This window comes from Larus michahellis, chromosome Z (assembly GCF_964199755.1).
Source record: "Larus michahellis chromosome Z, bLarMic1.1, whole genome shotgun sequence".
NCBI classification, from domain to species: Eukaryota; Metazoa; Chordata; class Aves; order Charadriiformes; family Laridae; genus Larus; species Larus michahellis.
Window position 1 is genome coordinate 10,613,350 of NC_133930.1, and position 21,296 is coordinate 10,634,645.

At 48.0% G+C, this 21,296-nt stretch overlaps 1 protein-coding gene across 2 annotated transcripts in view; it reads left to right on the forward strand.

The window, feature by feature from the left end:
- Nucleotides 1-21,296, forward strand: part of DNAI1 (dynein axonemal intermediate chain 1) — a 161,139-nt gene that overhangs the window by 118,072 nt on the left and 21,771 nt on the right. For both annotated transcript variants that reach the window (XM_074570570.1, XM_074570571.1), the window contains one exon: nt 11,576-11,761. In XM_074570570.1, the coding sequence (XP_074426671.1) occupies nt 11,576-11,761 (186 nt within the window). The remainder of the gene's footprint in view (nt 1-11,575; nt 11,762-21,296) is intronic.

The window sequence follows — 21,296 nt, forward strand, 5'->3', positions numbered from 1 at the left end:
GGCCTGATTTTAAAAGGACTGGACAGCCAGCTGCTTTTATGGAAGCTAGACTCTGCTGGATGCAGTCAGAGTGGTTGCTATAGAGTATTCAGCTTTGGTTTCCATCATTGTACAAAGTCCACTGCAGTTTTACTCTGTGATTGCATTTCAGATGACACTTAACGTTCCTTGAAGACACCACAATGGTTCCTAAAGCAGACAGGTGGAGAGTTCCATTATTTCTAAACAGCTCAGTTGGCTGGCAGCAGCTCTGTGTTCCCTCCAGGCCATCTCCTACAGGGACCTAGGTGCAGATACTGATGTGATTAGCATGGAAATAAAATGAGGTTAGAGGATAGCTAGTTTAGTTTAGGCTGTAAATGGTAAAATCCTGGCATGAAGAAAAAGGCTAGCTGGGATGAGAGACCTGCTTTGGACAGAAAAAAAAAATATATATATGGAGGTGAATTTGGGTGCCTGGACTCTTATATTTAGGGTGCAGAAAATCTGGAGATGATGGTCAGCTTATCATAAGGACAGAGGGCAGAGAAAGGGAGAGGGGTAGAATTCAATCCCTGTGGCATTCAGCAGGAATTGTCTTTGGGAGTTTGCTTTAAGCCAATCTCAAACTTATGCTTAAAGCAGAAAAAAAAGAAACATGTAAAGGCAAGAATCATACCTGAAATTTCCTTCTTGGGCTTCTTTTCCTTATTTAAGGAAGTAAATAAATGGTGTTGGCAGGTTGTGCTGTACAGGGGCAATGCTGCAGACCTCCATGTCTGGCTCATTTTGGGCATGTGGATGCCTTCTTGTGCTGAATTCGTACATTAATTGTTACCCCTGTTAAAAAAGCCAAAGACACCCACATCATAAGTGTCCCCAGATGGCTGGATCCTGCCACAGCTGCCCCATGCAATGGCTGTAATGGCATGGTCAGGCCATTATGATTCAGCCTAGAGAAGGAACCCAGCAGTATCCTCCCAGTGCCTACAAGGAGGTCACCAAGAAGTTAGAGCCAAGCTCTTCACAGCAGTGCATGAAGGGGTGATAAGACACAACAGCTGAAATAAGTTGAAAAGAGAGGTTTGGAGTGGATATAAGGAAAAACTTCCACTATGAAGGCAGTCAAGTAACGGAACAGCTTGCCCAGAGAAGTTGTGCCACCTCTGTCCATGGGGGTTTTCAAAACCAGATTGGGTAGGGCCTTGAGCAACTGCAGGTGACCTTGCTTTGGGCAGGAGGTTGGAGTAGAGACTTCTGGGGCTGAGTAGAGACTGGAGTAGAGACTTCCAGCCTGAATTACCTTCTAACCCTGTGACACTGTGAAATGTCCTTGTGTGAGAAGGAGGATCCCAGGGGTTTTACAACAGGCTTGGGAGCATGCACTAAGTACGTGTCCATTTGCTTTCATCTTTTTGTAATCTGTGTCCTTCATGGCTAATGCAGCAAGAACAAGGTGATGTTATAGCCATCTTTAGTAAATATTGATAGCCTAAAGATAAATGCTATCCAAGTATGCACTCTGCAGAGAAAGCTACTCAGACATGTGCTCCAGGGCTTTTCCCCATTACTGGAGCTGTTGACCTTTCAAGATGTGAAATACTTGAAACAACCCAAACCTTCAGGAAATTAGCTAATGCTTTGTGCTGCTCAGGAAGTGAGTGTGCCCTTTCCTGCTTATATAAACATATTTTACTGAACAGCTGTTTTGTGTGAGAAGTCTTGAAGACCTGGTTCCTGTTGTATCTCACGTACAGGATAAGATGCTGAAGAAATGCCTGTTGTCTTGTTACTCATCCTTTCCCAGCTAGGAGAGAAATATTTGTTTAGCACTGGCATGTGTGTGTGTTCATAGAGCCATTTGCAGAGACTTGCTGCCCATTTAGCACTGACCGTCAGCAAAAGCCAATCTTTTTAAAAGCATGAACGATTTTGCAGATAAGAGGCTTGCTATACCTTCCAGGTTTGCAAATATTTCACTGGCTATTTGGAACCTAATCCTGCCTCTCCCTGTAGGGCATGAATCAGAGGTGCCGGCAGACCTCTCAGCATCAGTCATTGCTTTTGCCCATGGCAGTCAGGACTGTCAACCCTCATAGCTACAGATGTCCTTGCTGTGCCTGAGTCTTTCTTCCTACCCTTCTGCAGTAGCCTGTGGAGTTTGTCCATGCCTTATGGGGCCACTGCTAGCACTGCAGGGCTGGGACAAGGCATCTCCTGGCTCTCTGCACCATGGCCGGCGCAATTGCTGGGGTGTGAATACCTTAAATGAATGCATGTTCCTTTGCTGTCACCCAGAAGGACCTTTGAGTAGGCTGAAGTGGGTAGGGACCTTTTTAAAATGGCTTTGAAATTGCATTCACAGCATAAGTGGTTGTTTTCCGGTAAAACTGTTCATTTTCTTCTGCCACAAAACCTAAAAGGCTCTTTCTTATTCCTTGATGAATCTTTGAGATTGATATGGACTGCTGGGCAGACTTATGTCTGCTTTAAAACAAGGGCTGATGGCATGTCAAAGCTCAATGAGGTAGATGGGCAGAGTCCCTGGAATGACTGCTGCCTCCACTTTGTGCCAGTTGGGCTGTCCTGCCTTCTCCCCCAGCCACCAGGGTCTCTATGCACTGGCATTTCTCTCCCCTAGCTGCTGCTTTTGGGGAATAAAGCTGGCCTGGAAGACACTGGTTTGCCCTGCAGGGTCTGAGCCCTCACCTCTATCCTGCTGCAGCTCCCATCCCATCATAGGGTGCTATGGTGGGCTCTAAGCCTCAAGATGTGCATCAAGTTACCTGAAGACACTACTGCTCACTGGCATCCCTTAGCTACTGAGTCGCAGGTGAGATGGTGCTGTCAGCACAATATTTGGTTTCAGTGCAAAGTCAAAGTGGTAAATTTAAACTCCTGTTGTTAGTGGCTTTGCAGGAATTGTTTCTCACACAGATGCTCGCAGGCCAGTTTTTCATTACTAGACCTATTGCTCTTCCATGTTATGAAATACGGCATTTTGGTGAAACCTACCTACTGAGGTTAACTAGTTCATTCAGGCACACAGGAACCAAGTTTGCCTTTTTTGCTTGCATGTACAGGTGAGAGCAAAAAAATTACTTAGGCTGCATCTCCAAAGATTTTGTTGAGTCACCTGTTAGACTTCACAGAAAGGCCTACTGGAGGCACAGAGCCCAGCAGGAGCATCTGCGAGAGTTGAGAAAGCTGTTCCTAGGCGCCTCTCTGCTCTTCGTTATCGACCACCGCTAAGAATGACCCCTCACTTAGGTTTCAGTTTGCAAGTGGTGAAAACTGGGGAAAATCCCCGTCCTACTGTACAGAGGCAACAGCTCCCAAACCTTGATGTTTATTGCTTGGCATTTTATAATGACTTGAAATCTGTGCTGGTTTGTTTTAAATGCCAGTCTCCAAACCGTGACAGTTTGATAACTGCCTTATGAATAGCTTTGCCGGCCTTCCACAGGGCTGCAGGTGGCAGAGAGCAGTGGCTGCTTCTCCCGTCAGACTCAATGATGCCCTTGCCTGTGCAACTGCCTGCCTTCAGCCATGCCCCAGCCTCCAGCACTGACTCTCTGCGGCGGGGCATAGCCAGGACCCTGCCAACATGTGAGGACATGGAGCTTGGTCCTCATCTATGAGGACATAGTTTCAGCCTGACACCAGGAGCTGGTCGCAGTAGGGAGAATGCAGGGATACTGACACAGCTGGGATGCATTCACTTAGCACAGCTTGGGGAGATTTGTCCTGGGGAACATCAGGGACTGGTTGAAACAGTCTTCCTGTTCTTCAGCAGGTGTTTGGGCTGGGATGGCAGAGGACTGCAGGAAAGTGTCAGAGGACTGCAGGAAAGACTCTTTGCCCAGTATTCAGGAGCATGACAGTGCAGCAGAGATTAGGCAGCCTAAATATGCTATCCAGAAAGATTCTGTGACAAATCATTGAACAGTCTATTTCTAAGCACTGGTAGATAAAAAAATGGCCAGTCTAGGAAGGCTTTAGTAACACTAAATCGCATAAAACTGATCTAATACTGTTCTTGAGAGTAATAGGCCTGGTAGATCAGAGGAACGAGATGTAATACAAGCTTACAGGTTGGCTTTGGGAACACTGTTGGCACAAGCCCGTAAGCAAACTGCAAGGGAGGGAGAAGGTGGATGTGACATGATGGAAGTCATCTTTGGCAGTGTGTAGTGCAGCTAGGGATGCCTCAGGGGCTGGGGCTGAAACACAGCAGTAATTCTGGGGGGAATTAGCCGACAGGACTTACAAGTGCTGAAATTGTAAATGAGCTCAACAACCTCACCAGCAATTTGCAATCAGTAGACTAAAATTCAATAAAGGCACAAACCAAATGTGCAGTATGAAATGAGCACTAATTGGGGAAGCAGCAGGACTGTAAGGGAGGCTGGGGACAGGGGCTGCCTGCGCTGCCATGCTCTCGCTAACACTGTGCCGCTGAGTCAAACCCTGGGAGAGTCGCCCCATGAGCACAACTGAGGCTCAGGCTGGACTTCGGACACTGGTCCCTAAGGAAGGTTCATCTGTGCTGTTGCATTAGGGATTGCAGCGTAGCACAGAGGTACCAGCTGCTATCATCAGCCCAGCTATTGCACAAGTTCAGCACAGATTAGTTTCTCTCTTTGACTTTCACCTTTCAAAAGTGATTTGGAAAGTAACATTAAATTTAGTACAAAAGTGAAGAGCAGAAGGAGGCTTTGTGATTCATTCCAAAGCATCAAAGCATGCTATTAATGTTAAAGAGAAAAAAAAAAAAGAGTCACAGGAAACATAAGAGAAATCATATTAGACAAAACTGAAGTGCACCCAGCTTGGGTAGGATGTATCAGCTTTTTCGCACCAGATAACAGCATTCAGAAGTGTGCAGGACCGAGTCATGAAGGAGATTATCCTAATCACTGAGACTCTCAGAGCAGAGCCGGGCTAGCAGGAGTGGTGACTGACAAGGAAGTTAGCTTGGATAAACAAGCACTTTCTTGTAAAACAACGTTACAGGGTTTCCAGAAGAGGTCAGATGGTCCTTAGCCTGTTGGAATGAATGGCAGCTCTTCTACGTGCTGAGGCTTTGATTTCTTACTGACTCGTGGGAGCTGAGTCAAATCAGCTCAGGCTGATGCTGTTTTCATACCATGTCAAATTGGGAGCGACCCAGTTCTTGCTGAATGAAGAAAAGCTGAGAGATGCAGCTCCCACAGTTAAGCCAGGGGACAGAGACGTTCTCTTTACAGCTGTGTCACTACCCTGGAGCAGTGAGCTGGGATGCTGCAGGGCAGGGGGATGTTCTTAGCCCTCCCCCGTGCCCTGGGACGTGCAGCCAGCTCCCATCTGGCAAAGCTTACCCAGATCAGCCCAAAAAGCATCTTTCACAGATGCCTGCTCATCCTCCCAAGCTCAAAGCTACCTCTGAAAATACTTGTAACAGATCTGGGGTCTGTCCTTTCATCAGTGTCATGAAAGTGCTGTGATAGCCTGTGAATTCTGTGATCTGTCTGGTGCTGGTATTGGGGCAGACGAGGACCAGCATTTCTGTGTTGTCACCACAGAAGCAGGGAGGCAAAAATGTTTTCTGTGCCAGGTCTTCTTTCCTCCTGCCAAGCTCCTGACTGCCCTTTGTGTCAGAGGGACCAAGAATTGTCTTACAACCCTTATTTGTAACTAAAAAATGTCCTCCTAGAGCAAATTAACTGTATTGGAGGCTGTTCTGGCTGCAGTGGAGTATAGAAATCACACCAAGTAAGGCCTCCACTGCACGGCAGCTTGGCTTTGATGCAAGCTGGGTCTCCCATGCCTGCCCAGTGCCTTTAGGATGCTCCAGCAGCTGCCTTGGTGCTAGACAGGGGCTGGGGGTGGCCTGCCCACTTGTTAAATATGTTACCTGAGAGTTTGAAACAAATCATCTGTGGAGTTTGCAAATGGATGAGGTATCATGATTCAGTCAAGAAAATGAGGTAAATCCATCACAAGGACAGTGAAAGCCAAGCAGTGAAAGAGATGTCAACTGGTAAAGGGCAGCATGATATTAAATTATCCCTCACCTTTTGCTCTTGCACTGATTTTATTCTTTGTTGCCAAGTTACCAGGTACATCTGCCTTTTTCTTACACACATATATATTTCCCCCCAGCCTTGGTTCTGGTTGTCATCAGGTTGTTTTTGAGCATGCTAGCATTGCCCAGACCCCTGCTGGGGAATGAATCGTTGTAAGCCTGGAAGAAAAGGACGGCAAAAGCTGCAGCCACTGCAGACCCAGCGTGTGTTTGAGGCATACAATAAAGGCAGGGTAGGTCAAAGTAGCTCTTCAGCTCCCTTCTTCATGGGCCACAAAAGTCAAGTAGTTCGTTATGCTGGCAGAGAGTTTGGCTGCTTTTGGGTGATGCAGTTTGGAGGGTCCAGGTCTCCCCAGGTTCCCTGGCATTTCCCTCCCTGGGCTTGCCAGCCTGCTGTGCTGCAGGGCAGGGGGTGACAGCAGAGTATAGGGACAGAGTGGTCCAAGTCACCTCGGAGCTGCTGAGCAGATGAGAGGCTGGGCTGGCTTTCAGGCTCTACATGCAGTTTGCAGAGCAGGTGGGGAGAAATGAGATGTTCAAAAGTCTGAATGTGTTTTGATGCTGGAGCTATGGTAATAGCCTTGGATGTGCGCTGCACCGCATTTACAGAGCAGCCATGTGGAGCCTCAGTGGGGAACCGCTGGATTTTGGGAGGTGGAATACATTTGTATGATTCATAGACAGAGGAGCTGTTGGTCTGGATGCAACTGAGCTGGTTTTCTTCTCTGGCTGTTTGAGAGTCAGGCATCAAAGCAGCTCATTTATGACAAATATTTCTGCAACTGTAACACAGCAGAGTTAGATCCATTATTGCCTGTGCATCAAGCATGGAGGCTCTGTTGTTACCCTGATGGTAATTTAAAAATGTTCATATTGAATAAAAAGCATCAGACAGAGACTGCAAGGTTCACCTGATCTCATCTCAGATATAACTGGGCATCTACTTAAATTCAGTGCTTTTCAGGGGCTACTGACTTACCAGAGTTACTGTCCTGCCATTAAGATGTTTGCTTTGAGCATCTGCCTGGCATATCTACCGTCAGACCATCTAGCATGTTGGTATTGTGAGTCTAGGTTTCTTTTGATGATTGTTGATGCTGGCTCGTAAATCTCCATGCTGCAAGGAACTGTTTAGCTCAACAGCTTGGGCCTCATTTGGAGGGTCGTACTTGTCCTCCTGCACTTCCTTGGGGTGGCCATGCAGGTCTACAGGGACCATAAATAAAATAGCCATTGGAGTCATTGGTTACTGCCCCATGCTTTGTTCTCCCTGGGGATCTGCAGCTAAGGTAGGGGAAGCGTAGGATAGTTCTTGCACTTTCCTATTTCAGACATTTTCAGATTTCTTCTACCTCTCCCTCTGTGCCTCTCCCCAGGTTTCTTGTTCTTGGAGTCTGATTTATGTCCCTCCAAGGGAGTGGACATGTATTGTTCCTAAGGACTCTGTAACAAAAGAACTGAAATGCCCTTTCCCATTATCTGAATGTGTATTACCAGAAAGAATTAAGATGTCTGCTGTGATCTGTAAGCAGCAGGGCTGCAGACTTAGCAGGTCCCTGATTAGTTTCTACAGGATCTGCAGAAGGTATCTCACAAAAGCGAGTTTAGTGTCAGGAGGCTCCAACTCCCTCTCTGAGGACCTGCGCCACAGTGGAAACACTGTTTGAGGGCTGAAAATCAGAGGTTCGAAACCTCCACTATGTAGTTAGTTTCTAAACTGCCTCTACGTGAGTGTAGGTGAGTAAATGTGGTGGCCTGGGCAGGACTGGGATCAGCCTAGGTGGCATAAGAAGAAGTGGTGAGCAGAGTCTGCAGGAAAGAGGGGGCTATTCAGGGGGGGACCGTCACTGTGAGGGTCTGACAAGGATACTGCTTTGATGTGCTTTTTGTTCCTACACAGTTCTCAGTACCATTAAAACTCAAGCTGGTGTCCCAGCACAGGGCACCGCACTGCCGTGGTGCCATATGCTGTCTTCCCATCAGAGTTACACTTCCTGCTTTAGGGACCCTGAGCAAGTTACTGTGTTTCCCATGGATTTGTTGAACTGTGAAGTGTCGTATTCTGACAAGCACCACTGCCTTGCTGTGTTGCTGGAGATAAAAGTCTGGGTGATGCTCTGGTGCAGAGCAAGGCATCGGGGGCCAGGTGTGTGGAAACAGGCCTGCCCTGCGAGCCATAGGAGCCCAGGATGATGTGGCACCTTGTATGTCGGTGAATATGTAAATAGCTTAATCACCACATGTGGAAAGTTATACAAATGCCAGCCCTCATCAAAAATGCCCATTTGCACCAGCTGCCTGACAGTGTCTGGGTGGTACCTCTCATCTGGGTACTGCTGGATGAGTGCCTGAGAAGAAGGGTGCTCCGTGGGGTGTCTCTGGCTCTGGTCATCCCAGCTCCCCATGAGTCTGATGCCTGAGTCACACACGAGGTTGGGTGGCATTTCTGTGGGTTGTGGTTGCACTTCTCTGTGTCATATACTCCGAGAGGGCTCATTTGCAAAACCTGAGAGGCCCTCTTTGCGTGTAAGCAGTGATCTATTGTCTGGCGGGATAGAGGCCACCGGGGCAGTGGGATGGAGAGAAGCAGTACACTATTCGGTGAGTCTCCGGGGTGGGAGACGCATCTGGAGCCTACTCCATAATCCTTAATCCCAGGACCTGAGCCAGCAGGGCAGCTCATGGGACTAGGAACCTCAAGGGACAGCTGCAGGTTTTCAGTATCCCATTCTTTGGGCAGAAAGCCTTGCCCCAAGGCCCAGGCAGATCTGCAGATGGTGCTGGTCATATGTGGCTCTGCTGCTTTGCAGCACTGTTAAGCTGCCTCAAGTGTTGTGGGAAGCCCCATGTCCCTTTTGGGTTACTCCCAAAGCACCAATAACAGTGTGGTCTGACCCTGTTTCCCTCCTCCTGAGAGTGCCTCTAAGCCTCTAAATGGAAGCCTCTGCAGTCCTTCCTAATGCCTGTGTCCCACCCCTCCATCTGGAGCGTCTGACAGCTGATATGAGGCTGATGTTTCCAGCTGAAGAACTGAAATAGTTTGTTCTTTTCCATGATTCCCTTGGCAAAGGAAAACAAGCCCATTTGTTTAGAAGCTCATAAAAGAGGAGCTTTATAGTAGGAACATTCATAAACTTGTTTGCTTTTGACCTTCTCCGCATTGCTGATGGTTTCGAGTTCTTGTCCCAGGCATTGTGCTTGTCTGGGCTGTCAGTGACATTTTTGAAAAACAGCCTCACCCAGAGTAATTTGCATTGCTCAGCACTCCGACACTGAGCCTTCAGACATGCCATCTTTCTCCGTGCCAGGGCTGGATAGGGTGAGCAGGTTTGATACATTGACAGCCTTATAGAAGTGCAGTGCAGACCTGGCTGCTGAAAGGAAACATGGCCATTAATTCCATGTTGCTTTTTTTACTAGATTAATTGATGCTACTTAAGGAGTGGGCATTTCTCAGGTTCTTAGGTCATTAAGCATTGAGCTTGCACCATTGGAGGGGGGAGGTGAATCGTGCCCTTCAATTAATAAAAATATATTCTGTGAAAGCAAGCAATTAAATCTTCAGTGGGTCATGGGGGACTGATATGCTTGAAAGGGAGCTTGTTTCTTTTCAGAGATAGTAAGACAGCGGGTGTAAAATACAAGCCAGTACAGCCACCTTTATTTATGCCTAGAGGTAGGAAATTCAGATTACCTTGGCTGGACTGTGAGACCTCAAGTGTCAGGTCTATATTCAGAATTTAATGCTAGCATATGATATTTTGAGCAGATAAAAATGAAATATTTTTTTCCACCTATGTTTCTGCTGACCGGGGAAGAACTGTCTAAACTGCAGATCCTTACCTGTGGCTGATGCTTTGGATTCCCTTCTTGAATTATACTGTCATGGATTTCTTCAAAATATGTCTGAGAAGCCCGTCCACTTTTCAAGCTCTTCCTCATCTGAAAAAGTCTTATTTTCCTTCGGTGGATGGAGTCTTCCTCCTGTTGTTTTCTGCATCTGTAAAACCCTTGCATGGTTCTCCTGCCCAGACCAAGGAGATCACAAATTGGTAGATGTTGAGTCCTACGAAGACACAGCAGCTCACGAGGCTGCCTTGTGCCTGTGCTTGCACATTGCCCAGCTCTTTGCTATACACGGACTCAGATAAAATTCACCAATTCATTGGTCTGTGATGGGAAAGTACATGTACTGATTTGATACAAAACCTTCCATGCTCTTTGGAATAAGCATTTATAGGGGAACACAATCCGATTTCAGATAATTCCTCAATTCAAATTGTGAGCATGGCACAATGTTGAAATAATATGTTTTATCTGTCTCCTAAGTGCTGGTAAACAACACACAGCTGGCAGGAGATGTACAAGTAGTTCAGTACTAATTTCCCCCGTATTCCCACTGTACTTGTTAGCATGAAATATTCCCTTCCTCAGTTTTTACGAAGACAGAAAAGGGAAAAGAAACATACGGCTGAAAGTCTGCACAGTGGATTCAAGGTAGGAGTCTGGCATGCTGGAGGTTGCTCACTTCAGCACCGGGGAAGAGAGGCACATCGTGTTTTATTAGCCTTTATAGGCAGTATCAGTGACAGGAGCTAATTGCAATTATTGGGAGATAATGTTAAGTTAACACATTCTCTCGAGTAACTATCACTCTTATCTTTGGAGTCATGATGAAACGTGCATTGTCATGCAGTCGGTGCTGTGGCAGGTCTGCGTCACTGCTGTATCAGTGCCATAGGTCTGAGGTCCGTGACAGTGGGAATCCCGCCTGATTGTGGCCTCGGTTGGGTCTCCCTCCATCCTCACCTTTCTCGTTTGGCCAGTCTTTACCTGGCACTTCTCTGGATGCTGTGGGAGAAGGACATGTGTGCAGGCACAGCATCCGAAGCAGCTGGACTGGAGTGGGCTGCCAGCACCAAGCTGTCCTGTGCTGTGCATTTGCCTGTGCTTCCCTGGCTTTACCCCAGGGTACACTCTTAATCATGCTGTCCATGTTCCCATCGCTTCCCTATTAATTACTGGTTTGAGTCTTTAATGTTATCATTAAGCTGTAAATGTTGGAAAGCTCTGCAATAAGGGGTAATAAGTATTTCTGACAGCATTCCCCTCTTTGTGCATCAATCTGTGTTAGACTCTGATTTAACACCTGGTTGTCTCATTACTTGCAGCACTGAGAAGAGAGATTAAGACCTATGGCGTTAGCAGTGCTGGCTCTGAGACTTCTCCAGTCTGGATGAGCTGGAGCCTTGACAAGGGTCTTGGAAAGAGCTTGCACCCACAGCAGGGAACTGGTCCTCATTCCATGAGTCCCTGCAGGAGGGGGACGGTCCCTCAAAAGCAGCAGGCGGCTTCTGCACGCTGGTTACTTAAAAGAGGACAAAGGCTCTGACTGCAGATGGTAATTGTGTGCTGAGGCTGCCTTTCCATGGGACCTTTTCTCTCTGATTTCTCCAGCCATCGTTCTGCTGCTGAGGGATGTTCTTGCCTGATTAATGCCTTTTGTGTTCTTTGCCTTTTTTTCCCCAGGCTCATGTGTTTGATCTGAGCATTAATAAGTATGAAGCTCTCTGCACCCAGCTAGTTGTGGCCAAGAAGAAAAATAAAATAACGCATGTCCAGTTTAACCCTGTCTACCCCGTTGTCATCATTGGCGATGAACGAGGCCACGTTACCTCCTTGAAGCTCTCTCCCAATCTGCGCAAGATGCCCAAGGTAAGGATGACCTGCATTCCCATAATGGAGGTACCAAACCACAACAGGTCTCTTCGTGCCTTGTCACTGTCCCCACTCCTTCCATGCAATGGTGTTGGTAAAGCTGCTCTCTAGAAAGGTGCTTAAGATTACCTCAAGCCTTTTGGGTAGGATGCCAGAGATGCTGGATCTCTGTCTGTGTTCCTGTGTGAGTAAGAATGCTCAATTCACTCCTGGGCAGGAGCAGGGACTGGTGGGAAGGGGGTTTGCTGTCTGTGGACACTTTCTCACCATGGTCCAGACAAACCCAGAAGCTCTGCAGAGAGTGATTTTTTTCCCAAAGCTCACAGTTTTCTGAGCTTTGGGTTTTGTTTGCAAAACTCCTTTAAACCAAGTAAAAGAGGTCCCAGCTCCTTCTCAAGTCCTCCCACAGAGCCCATCCTGCCTGTCTTCTTCTGCTCCTGGATCATCAAAGCCTATTCCCTGACCACCACGTCATCTCTCCTATAAATGAGCAAGTGCTGTCTTTAGCTTGTGCAGAGGCTTGGGATCCTTGTCTCAAGCGACAGCAAGGAGATGCATGTGCCTCTGTGAGTTGGTGAAGCCCCTTTTTCCACCCAGCCATAAGAGCCAGTCGTGAAGGATGATGACTTCTCCCACATGGATCCTTTACTAGACTTTATTTCTGGGCTTCATCCATTTGTGAGCTGAATAGCTGTAAATGCAGTGTCCTTTCTGAGCCCATGTAATTCTCATATCCGGTTGTCTCTTGTTTAGTGGAGCTTTTTCAATTTCAGGCTTTTTAGAACTGATCCAAGAAAGCAATCTCTCAAGATGATCATCTTTTATTTATATACCCCCAAAGGTTTTATATACTGTACTAACCCACTGTATTAGGCAGGGTCTTTGGCCAGGAACTAATCACCCTAGTGTCATTCCAGAGTCTTCCGAGTGATTTTTAAAAAGTTCCTTCAGCCATAGAAAATGGAAATGTGAAATAGGAAATGTGAATCTTCCCTGTGCTGAGAGGGCATAGAAAGCACAGTAGCATGGCAGTCTGTTTGGGGCTGGGCATGGGAGCTGTGGAGGAGAATTCTCATATGCTTTTCTATTTCCATCGAAACCACAGCCCAAGACCATCTGAGCTCTCAGGGCTGTCATCAGCTTGGCTGAGGACAAGTTCCCTGGTTGCTTTATGAGTCCTTCCTGGGCATGGGCAAGCACTGTGTCTGCTGTGTACCCTGGCTGCATAAGGGTTCAGTGGTGGAGATGGGTCACACACACATAAACGTGACTCCTCTCCTCCACAGCCCAGCTGTGGGCTGAGCAGCACCCAGCAATACTGCGCTGTGGGTCAGAAAGAATTTGAATGTCTCCTTCCACTCCTGGTGGCCAGCAGCAGTCCTCCGTGCAGGTATGAGCATCGTCATCCCCCTTTATCAACTTTCTCCAGAGGCAAATTGCATGTTTTTGACAAAACAGTTCAAACTGTCAGTTCAGGAGTGGCTCAATCACTTATTGCTGACCTTAAACCAATAGGTACCATATCCCAGGCAACATATAAATGGGATGGAAATGGACTCTCCTGCTCTGGTGTTATTAAGCTATCTGTCTTCTGCTTGCTGGTTTAGGTTTGAAGCGAAACTAAACACTGAAGTAAATGTTTTCTGCACATGCGGAGAAGAAGTAGGGGTGTTCAGGCATGGCTGGTGATGTGTGCATGTCCCCTGGCTACAGCCAGCTCTTCTCTGAAAGAGATGAGAATTTAAAACAGATGACATGCAGCGGTGATGGCAAAATGGTGGATCTGTCCCAGCCAGCTCAGCGGCCGTACTGTGCCACAAGTGGACAAGTGAGCTGGGTCTCTGAGCCCATCTTTTGTGGCTGATGTGGCATCTGCTGTGCCAAATGCCGGTGTCTGGGACCCTGTGGTGAGGAGGTTTAGCTGCTGCAAAAGGGTGCTTTAACAGAGTGAAATCAAGCCCCGGCAGAACAGGCAGTGCAATCCACTGTGTTATCTTGTCCACCTCTTTCCTGTGCCAGCAGCAGCCTTCTTGTCCTTAGTTAGCAGCAAGCCTCCAGCCGTGTTTGCAAGAGTATCATCTCACTGTGGGGAGTCAGATGTACTTCCAGAGTATTGATCCTGGCTCCGCTGAAGATCAAGTCAGCATGCTCTTTAAACCTTTACCCTGTGCAGCCAGCTTTCATCTGTAAAATGACTTCACTTCTCCCTCTTCTCTGGGAGTCCCCAGAGCCAAGTTAACAGTCGTGGGATAGCCATAGATTTTTGTACGTGGAGAGGGTCCATAACTGTGCAGAGGAGTCCTGGCATCCCAGCTGTCTCCTTGCAGGTAGAGAAACCTGTCTGTTTGGTACCCGGGTAACCCAGTGCATTCTCTCCAGCACTTGATCCCTGCAGACCCCAGTGCAGAAACCTGCCTGACACCCAGGAGGATAAGCCTGACAACCCTTCTCACCCAGGAGGATAAGTAAGTCATGGCCAGTGCTTCTGCAGGTTGAGGCCTTCACACCAATCTACGTGCTCAGCTGCCTGGTCTTGTTTCCGTCAACTCCTTTGGAGATGGGAAGGTGCCTTTTGTTGAGTTCTGGAAGAACTCTGGGTGCATAAATGGCTCATCCCGGTCCCACTGCCCCTCTGTTTCACACTGGTGTCACAGGGGTTTGCCTGTGAAACCTCTCCACCAGCTTCCCACACAGCTGGGACAGCTGCTTTTAACAGGTATGACTAGCAGACTAATCACCCTTTTTTGAGAGAGCTCTTGATAGCCACATGTCATTCCAAACCCCATTCTTCCCCTAAAAATAGACGTGGTGCTGTCTGCTCCATGTTCTGCAGATTCCTTGGCTGTTGCTGGGCTTCCAAGATAGGGCTCACCAAGAGAGACTGAGCTGACTTTGTCCCAGTGGGATTTCAGCCGTTCTGAATTTATTCTGGTTTGCCTGTTAGTTAAAGCCAGTGTGGTGAATAAATGGAAATAGAGAGGGTAAGGACTTCTGGGTTCTTGTCAGGCCTTGGTTCATTCCTCTCTGAAGAGAGGAATGTCCTTGAGCAAAGAGAGGAGGTTCAAGAGCTCTTTAAATAACTCGCCGGGTTGATCTGCAGCTTAATTAATTCATGTTTGTAAAACACTTTGGGATCTTTAAGAAGTGTTATTTAATACTCCCAAGTTTTGCTGTCAGTGGTGTTAGCGCAGCCTCATTTATGAACACTTGGCAGAGAAAATATGCCAAGGGGAGAACTTTTCAAAAGCACTCAGGTGGCATTGTCAGAAGTGACTTTCATCAAGGCACCCAGTAAAAGCTTAAAAAAATGCCTAAAACTCCCATCACTCCCCTCCTAAATCATTTAGTGGCACATCGGAAAAGGTGCATTTGTTGTTGAGAGCAAGCTGGGGACAGGGGCTCTGCCACCTATCAGGCACTTGTGTCAAGGGCACATCTATGTGGACAGAGGGTACAGAGGTCCCTGTGTCTTTGCCCTGGTGATTTGGGTCCTGGATCCTTCCCTAGCCCCAGAGTCTGAAGTTTCTGGGGTGGGACAGAGACATCCCCTTGCCCCGAGGCAGTGAGCTGTATTTATTTCCAAGAGGTGTGATTCTTGTAGGTTTTCTATGCCTATTGCTGTTGTCTCCAGATTGTGTGAGTACTCTGGGAGTCCTGGGAAGTCCTCTGGGAACACACTACCCAACTACTAAGCACCAGCTCCAAGAGTCTGGGAAGCATGGAGGCTGGGGGCACAAAGATGGCTGAACCAAAACCTTGTGGGAAGAGCAAAGATAAGGCAGAGAGCAAAGCTTGCTGAAGGTGGGCTTGCAATCAAACTACCGCCAGCAGTCCTGTGTTGTCCACACCGAACACCCTTGAGCACCCAGCCCTGCTTGGGCAGAAAGCTCATGCCAACGATATTGTCCTGTGCAAGGAGACCTGGTGAAACTAGATTGGGTCCTTCTGCTCAGAGCTCAGAGGTGGGGCAGAAATACTTGCAGTATTTTAAGATGCAGCAGTAGGAACAAGTGGCTCCCTGCTGTCATCCAAACCGCTTTTGGACTCCAAGCGCTCCTTAAATATTGCAGTGTTTGTCAGGCAGGAATTGTTTAACTAATAAAGTACCATTCCTAATTAGTAACAACCTTGGTGGCTGAATTCACCCAAGGGAAGCATTGCTGCAAGAGGAATCAGTTTGGGGCAGAGCTGTTTAATTAGTAAGCCGTCCGGGTTTCATTTGAGGGTTGGAAGAAATTAAAGCATTTTGTCATCACAGTCAGAAGGATGTAGCTGCTCATGGGCTTTGGTTTGTTTTAAAAAAACTGCTAAAATAGCCTAGTGCAACCCCTGTCAGTGCCAAAAGTAAGCAGGAGATAGTCAAAAAAAGTGTGAAGTGTTTTTAGAAATGTTGGGAGACCACAGTGGAGTGGGAGAAGAAAAGAAAGCAGGTCAAAGAAAGATTACAATACAGCATTTGCTGAGGCTAAGGCAAATTTCTTGGCCAGTACCCAGACTGACAGACAAGGAGGCAGCCAGCTTCTTGGCCTGATGCTTGTCTTGGGTATTTATCTTGGATTATCTAGGATGATTATCTCAGTCTCTGTTCCTGCTACTGGTTTCTTCACATGCAAGTCACCTCTTTTTCTGTCCCGCGGGAACAATTGCGTTACTTCCCAGGCAGTATATCCCAGGCAGAGCATGAGTGGAGTGGGAAGGGGCTCATGGCTGCTCGCCCATGCCGGGACACTGTGGCAGGGCTGTGCGTGGGTCAGGAGCTGCAGGCACACACCTTTGAGTCTAACACTGGGTGCCTGTGAGCAGCCTGTGGTGTGGGTAGAAGCCGGCGAGCATGGGGTGGCTCTGAGCCTTCCTATTCATGTGCAGATGCTGGGCAACTGCTCTGCTCTCTCTACCACATCAGCCAGTGTCCCCTCCGTACTCCCTGTGCCTCTTTGCAGCCCTGATGATTTTGCCCTTGGCCAAATACAGCCCAAGGATGCTCAGCCAGGGAAGGGGCATTGATTTTTGCTGGCTGAAACATTTTAGCTCTTTGACCACAGCTGATAGCAGGGTCTGGAAGGGATCAGTTAGGATTTGGGGGACTGTGATGGACAGTGGGAGGATGTTGGGGTTTTCAGGAGGTGAAGGAGGGAAGGGGATTTGAGGAAGACTGGTGGAAGTGTGCAAAGTTTTAGGGAGACTGTAGGATAGTGGCTGAAATCTCTGCTTCAGCCTATTCCCCTCCCCAGCCCTGCCACCTTTGCTGTCTCTGGGGCTTGAGGTTGCTTCCTTCTCATACTCCCCAGCAGCACCCACTGCACATAGTGCTTTCTCAATAAGGAACCCTGTTTTTGTCCCTGTACCCAGCCTCAGTGGGATGCAGTTCGGTCCAGAGCTGGTACTAAGCTAGAGCAGTGTGGACAGACAATGGGATGCTTGATCCTGAACATCACTGCTTTGTAGCCTTGCATTGTTGTGACCTAGTAAGGTGGGGAGAAACTCGAAGGATTTAAGGATCAGGAGATTGTTTCTGTTCTTAGTGTTTTCCTGTAACTGTGGAAGGCGTTTCAGTAGCTGTGAGGAATGAACCGACCAACATGGGAAGATGAATCTGAACTCCCTCCTTCTGTCCCAGGAGGTACAGTCTATCTGCATGTGGAATCGTATTTACAGATGGAAGCTATAGATTAGATACATTCTTCAAGGTCACATCAGTCCTGGGCTGGTGAGTGGTTTAGCACTGAGGAAAGTACCTTTTGTCCCCAAACTTTCTATTTCAACATCTTCCACGTGATATCATTCTGCCTGAGAAAAGCACTCGCCTCTCCTCTCTAAACAGCTCTAGTCTTGCTCTTCTAGTGATATAATTCCTAGTCTCTCTGTTTTCATGCAAATGCTCTTCTCTCGTTGAGATTCCTGCAGTCACTTCTGTGCTGTTCAAGCAGTGGCCAATTTCCTTGTGTCTCTTCAGGGCTGGCTAATTACGCAGTGACCCAAAAGCACAGAGCACAAGCAGTGCTGGAGGAATTTGGCGGTGAGCACTGTTGTGCCTTGCCTACACCAGGACTGCCTCCTCCAGATGCAGCTTGGCCCCCTGATAAGGAGGCACACACAAATAAGCTCGGGTCTCATAAAAACTGACCTGCAGCTTGATGGCTTTGCTTCCTCTGAGATTTGCAAATGCTTTTTGATTTCCTTTCAGTCCTTCCCCTGTTATTTAGTCTAGTTGCAGACAGCTGCTCTCTATACTGTTAGGGGAAGAGCTGAGCACTGTGGGGTGTGTCCAGGGACTTGTGAAACCCTATTTCTGCCCTTTCGCAGCTTTCTGTGTTGCTTGTGTAGGCCAGGTAAGGATATATGCACCAGTGTTGACTCCTTCGTACAGAAAGGAAACACAGTGCTGGAGGCCTTCAAGAAGGGCAGGTTAGAGACATATCTGTAGGGACTGGTTGCTCTGAGCCTGTCTTGGAGCAGGAAGGGCTGGAGGCAGTTGCTGTGACGGTCCCCGCTGTCGGCACACGCTGGCCCTAGCACACACTGAGGCCAGCAAGAGGCCATACTGCTTGACTGCAGCTTGCCAGGGTGTGAGCAGCATTGCTTGTGACCTGCGGCCGTTTTGCTATGCAGATCTGTGACTCATAATTGTAAATCAACATCTACCGAAGGGAATACTGATATGCACTGACAAAAGCAGGCTTCCCTGCCCCTTCTGCCTGCTCCTTCCCTGCCACGCTATCCTGCCCTGCCACTGTGCTGGAAAACCCAAGACCTTCACAAGCCTACAGGATCCCTTCTTCCTCCACTGTCCCACATCGGGATATCTGTGTCCAGTTCTGGGCTCCCCGGTTCAAGAAGGACAGGGAACTGCTGGAGGGGGTACAGCAAAGGGCTACAAAGATGATTAGGGGACTGGAACACCTCTCTTATGAAGAAAGGCTGAGGGACTTGGGTCTTTTCAGTCTGGAAAAAAGATGACTGAGGGGGGATCTTATCAACACTTATAAATACTTAAAGGGTGGGTGTCAGGAGGATGGGGCCAGGCTCTTTTCAGTGGTGCCCGGGGACAGGACAAGAGGTAATGGGCACAAACTTGAACATAGGGAGTTCCATCTCAACATGAGGAGGAACTTCTTTACTCTGAGGGTGGCAGAGCCCTGGCACAGGCTGCCCAGAGAGGTGGTGGCATCTCCGTCTCTGGAAACATTCCAAACCCGCCTGGACACGTTCCTGTGCAGCCTGCTCTGGGTGACCCTGCTCTGGCAGGGGGTTGGACTAGATGATCTCCAGAGGGCCCTTCCAGCCCTACCATTCTCTGAGTCTGTGATCTCCCAATCTAGTGTAGCCTCAGATAAAATGAGGGGACTGTTTAGTCCTGGAAAGCTGTTTCTTGGGAAAGCAGGTCTTCTTGGAAACCAGTCCTTCTTGGGCAGAACTGAAACCTTTGGATATTTGTCTGGAGAACCGGGATATATCCACTGTGCTCTACAGCACAAATCCAGATGTCCAAGAGTGTCACACCACAAGTACGAGTTCTGGATCCCGGACAGAGACGTTGCAACCTTAGACACTAGCACTGTTTGGAGAGCTAACTCAAACAAGTCAGCAGTAGATCTAATGGACTTGAATCTTCTCTCACTAAATCAGTTTTCTGTGTTTCTGGAGAAATAACTTTCGGGTTGCATCAGACTGTGTGAAGGAAGAAAAGAACTCCGTATAGCTGTGGTATTGCTGAACCCCAAGGTTAAAGAGCTGGGGTTTTTTTTTCACTGTTCCTGACCATGCATCTTTAACCTTATTTTTGTTGTGTAATGTCGCTTTCTGTGACCGCTCTGTTTGGCAGTTGGTGAAGAGACAACATAAGCGTATTTGCAAGTTATTTTAAGCTGAAGTGAATTCTCAGTGGTCAGGATGAAGTGTGTTTAGTACGTTAAATGGAAACATTGGCAACTGGAGCAAGAAAAGGTCCCATTTTAAGAAAATTCAATAGTACTTATAAATTATTTCTGAAGTGCAAGTCTCATCCTGTAAGGTGCTGCGTGCTGTCAGAGGGACACTGACAAAGCCAGGAGGACTGACTTTGAGTGTCTAGTTTCCTCTTTGAAGATCTGTGTAATAGAAAGGTTTGTCCATGTTTCAAAGTGATGCAGGACTGCTCCATTTTGCAGTACGAGGTGTCTGGAGAAAAATGCTAGGGGTATTTGTTTTTCTGGTCAATAACAGTCAAGTCACTGAGCTAAATGCCCTGCTCTAGACATAAATCTGGTGTGTATCCATTAAATTTGCTGTCCTCTGGGTATTCAAGAGTAACTGAAATCTGAGTTTGGCCAAGTGAAATGTTTTTTAGTGTAGCCTTATTTTACTCCTTCCCTCATATTTCTCCACGCTTATGTTGCCACATATGCCACATAATGTCACAGTTATGTTGCCACAAGAACTGTTTTGTCTTCAGGCTTTGGGTCCTCTCCTTTGTGAACAGATTGTGTCTGTACTGTGTTGCCTGCCATCCTAGAGCTCCCCAAACCCCAGCAGGCTGGGCTTTGCCCCTCTGCAGCCCGATGAGCCCCTCGCTGCCTGTTCTAAGAAATGCCTAATGCATGAGAAGGAGCCCCGCTTCATGTCTTCAAAGGCCTTGCATTTTGGTTAGATTTGCGATTGCCTGAATAAGCCTGTTCCACTCACACCGCTGCTCTTTGAGCCAGAGCCTTTGCTTTCTCCAGCGCCTTGGCAGAAAGCCGTGGCATCAGCGGAGTGGGCACAGCATAATGTTATGGCAAAAGAGGCACTGCCCAGCCTCGCGGGCTGCTTGGCTCGCCTTTCCTCCCTGCTTCTTTCTTTAGCTGTCCTCTGTGAATTCATTTCTATACACATGACTTAAATCCCCTCCATAAAACTGGGGGATCCTGAGAAATCACCAGTTCGTTGCCTGAATAACAACCCCAGTACAAAGGCAGAGGGACTCCCAGGGGAATGGGATGTTTTTAAAGTGTGCTCTCAGCAGAGCAAGAGACGGAGACTTTTTGGGAGACTCTCATTCTGCTAGCAATGGCTGGGTGTGAGAGCGGGTCTGCCAGCCTGCAGCCTCTCCTGCAGAGGCTATTCAGCGCTCACCCCCCTGCCACAACGGATTACGGCTGCCTGCTGATGGAGGCAGCGTGGTTGCTTATCCTCCAGGTCATCTGAGGGTGAGCTGCTTTTTTGCCAGAGAGCCCCGAGCAGCTCTCGGGAGTGCAGCTATTCCTGAGTGCTGGCTCTGCCACAGGGGTGTGGAGGAGGAAAGCTTGTGAGCTCAGCCCCTGAGCCACAGGGTGCATTTGAAGGGCACGGCGACAGCTCGTCATGAAGACATGGTGCAAAGCTGTGGCTGGGGCCTGTGAGACCCAGCCCTCATCCTGGACCTGGCCCCTCCATTTCCTTGGAAGAGGTGCAGCTCCTTTCCATCTTGAAGTGGGATGAGGACACCCATCTCCCTGGGAGCCATGACATCCAAGTGAGAGGTGTCTGTAGACATCATGGATTTGCTCCCCTACAGCCTTTCTTCTTCATGTGTCCC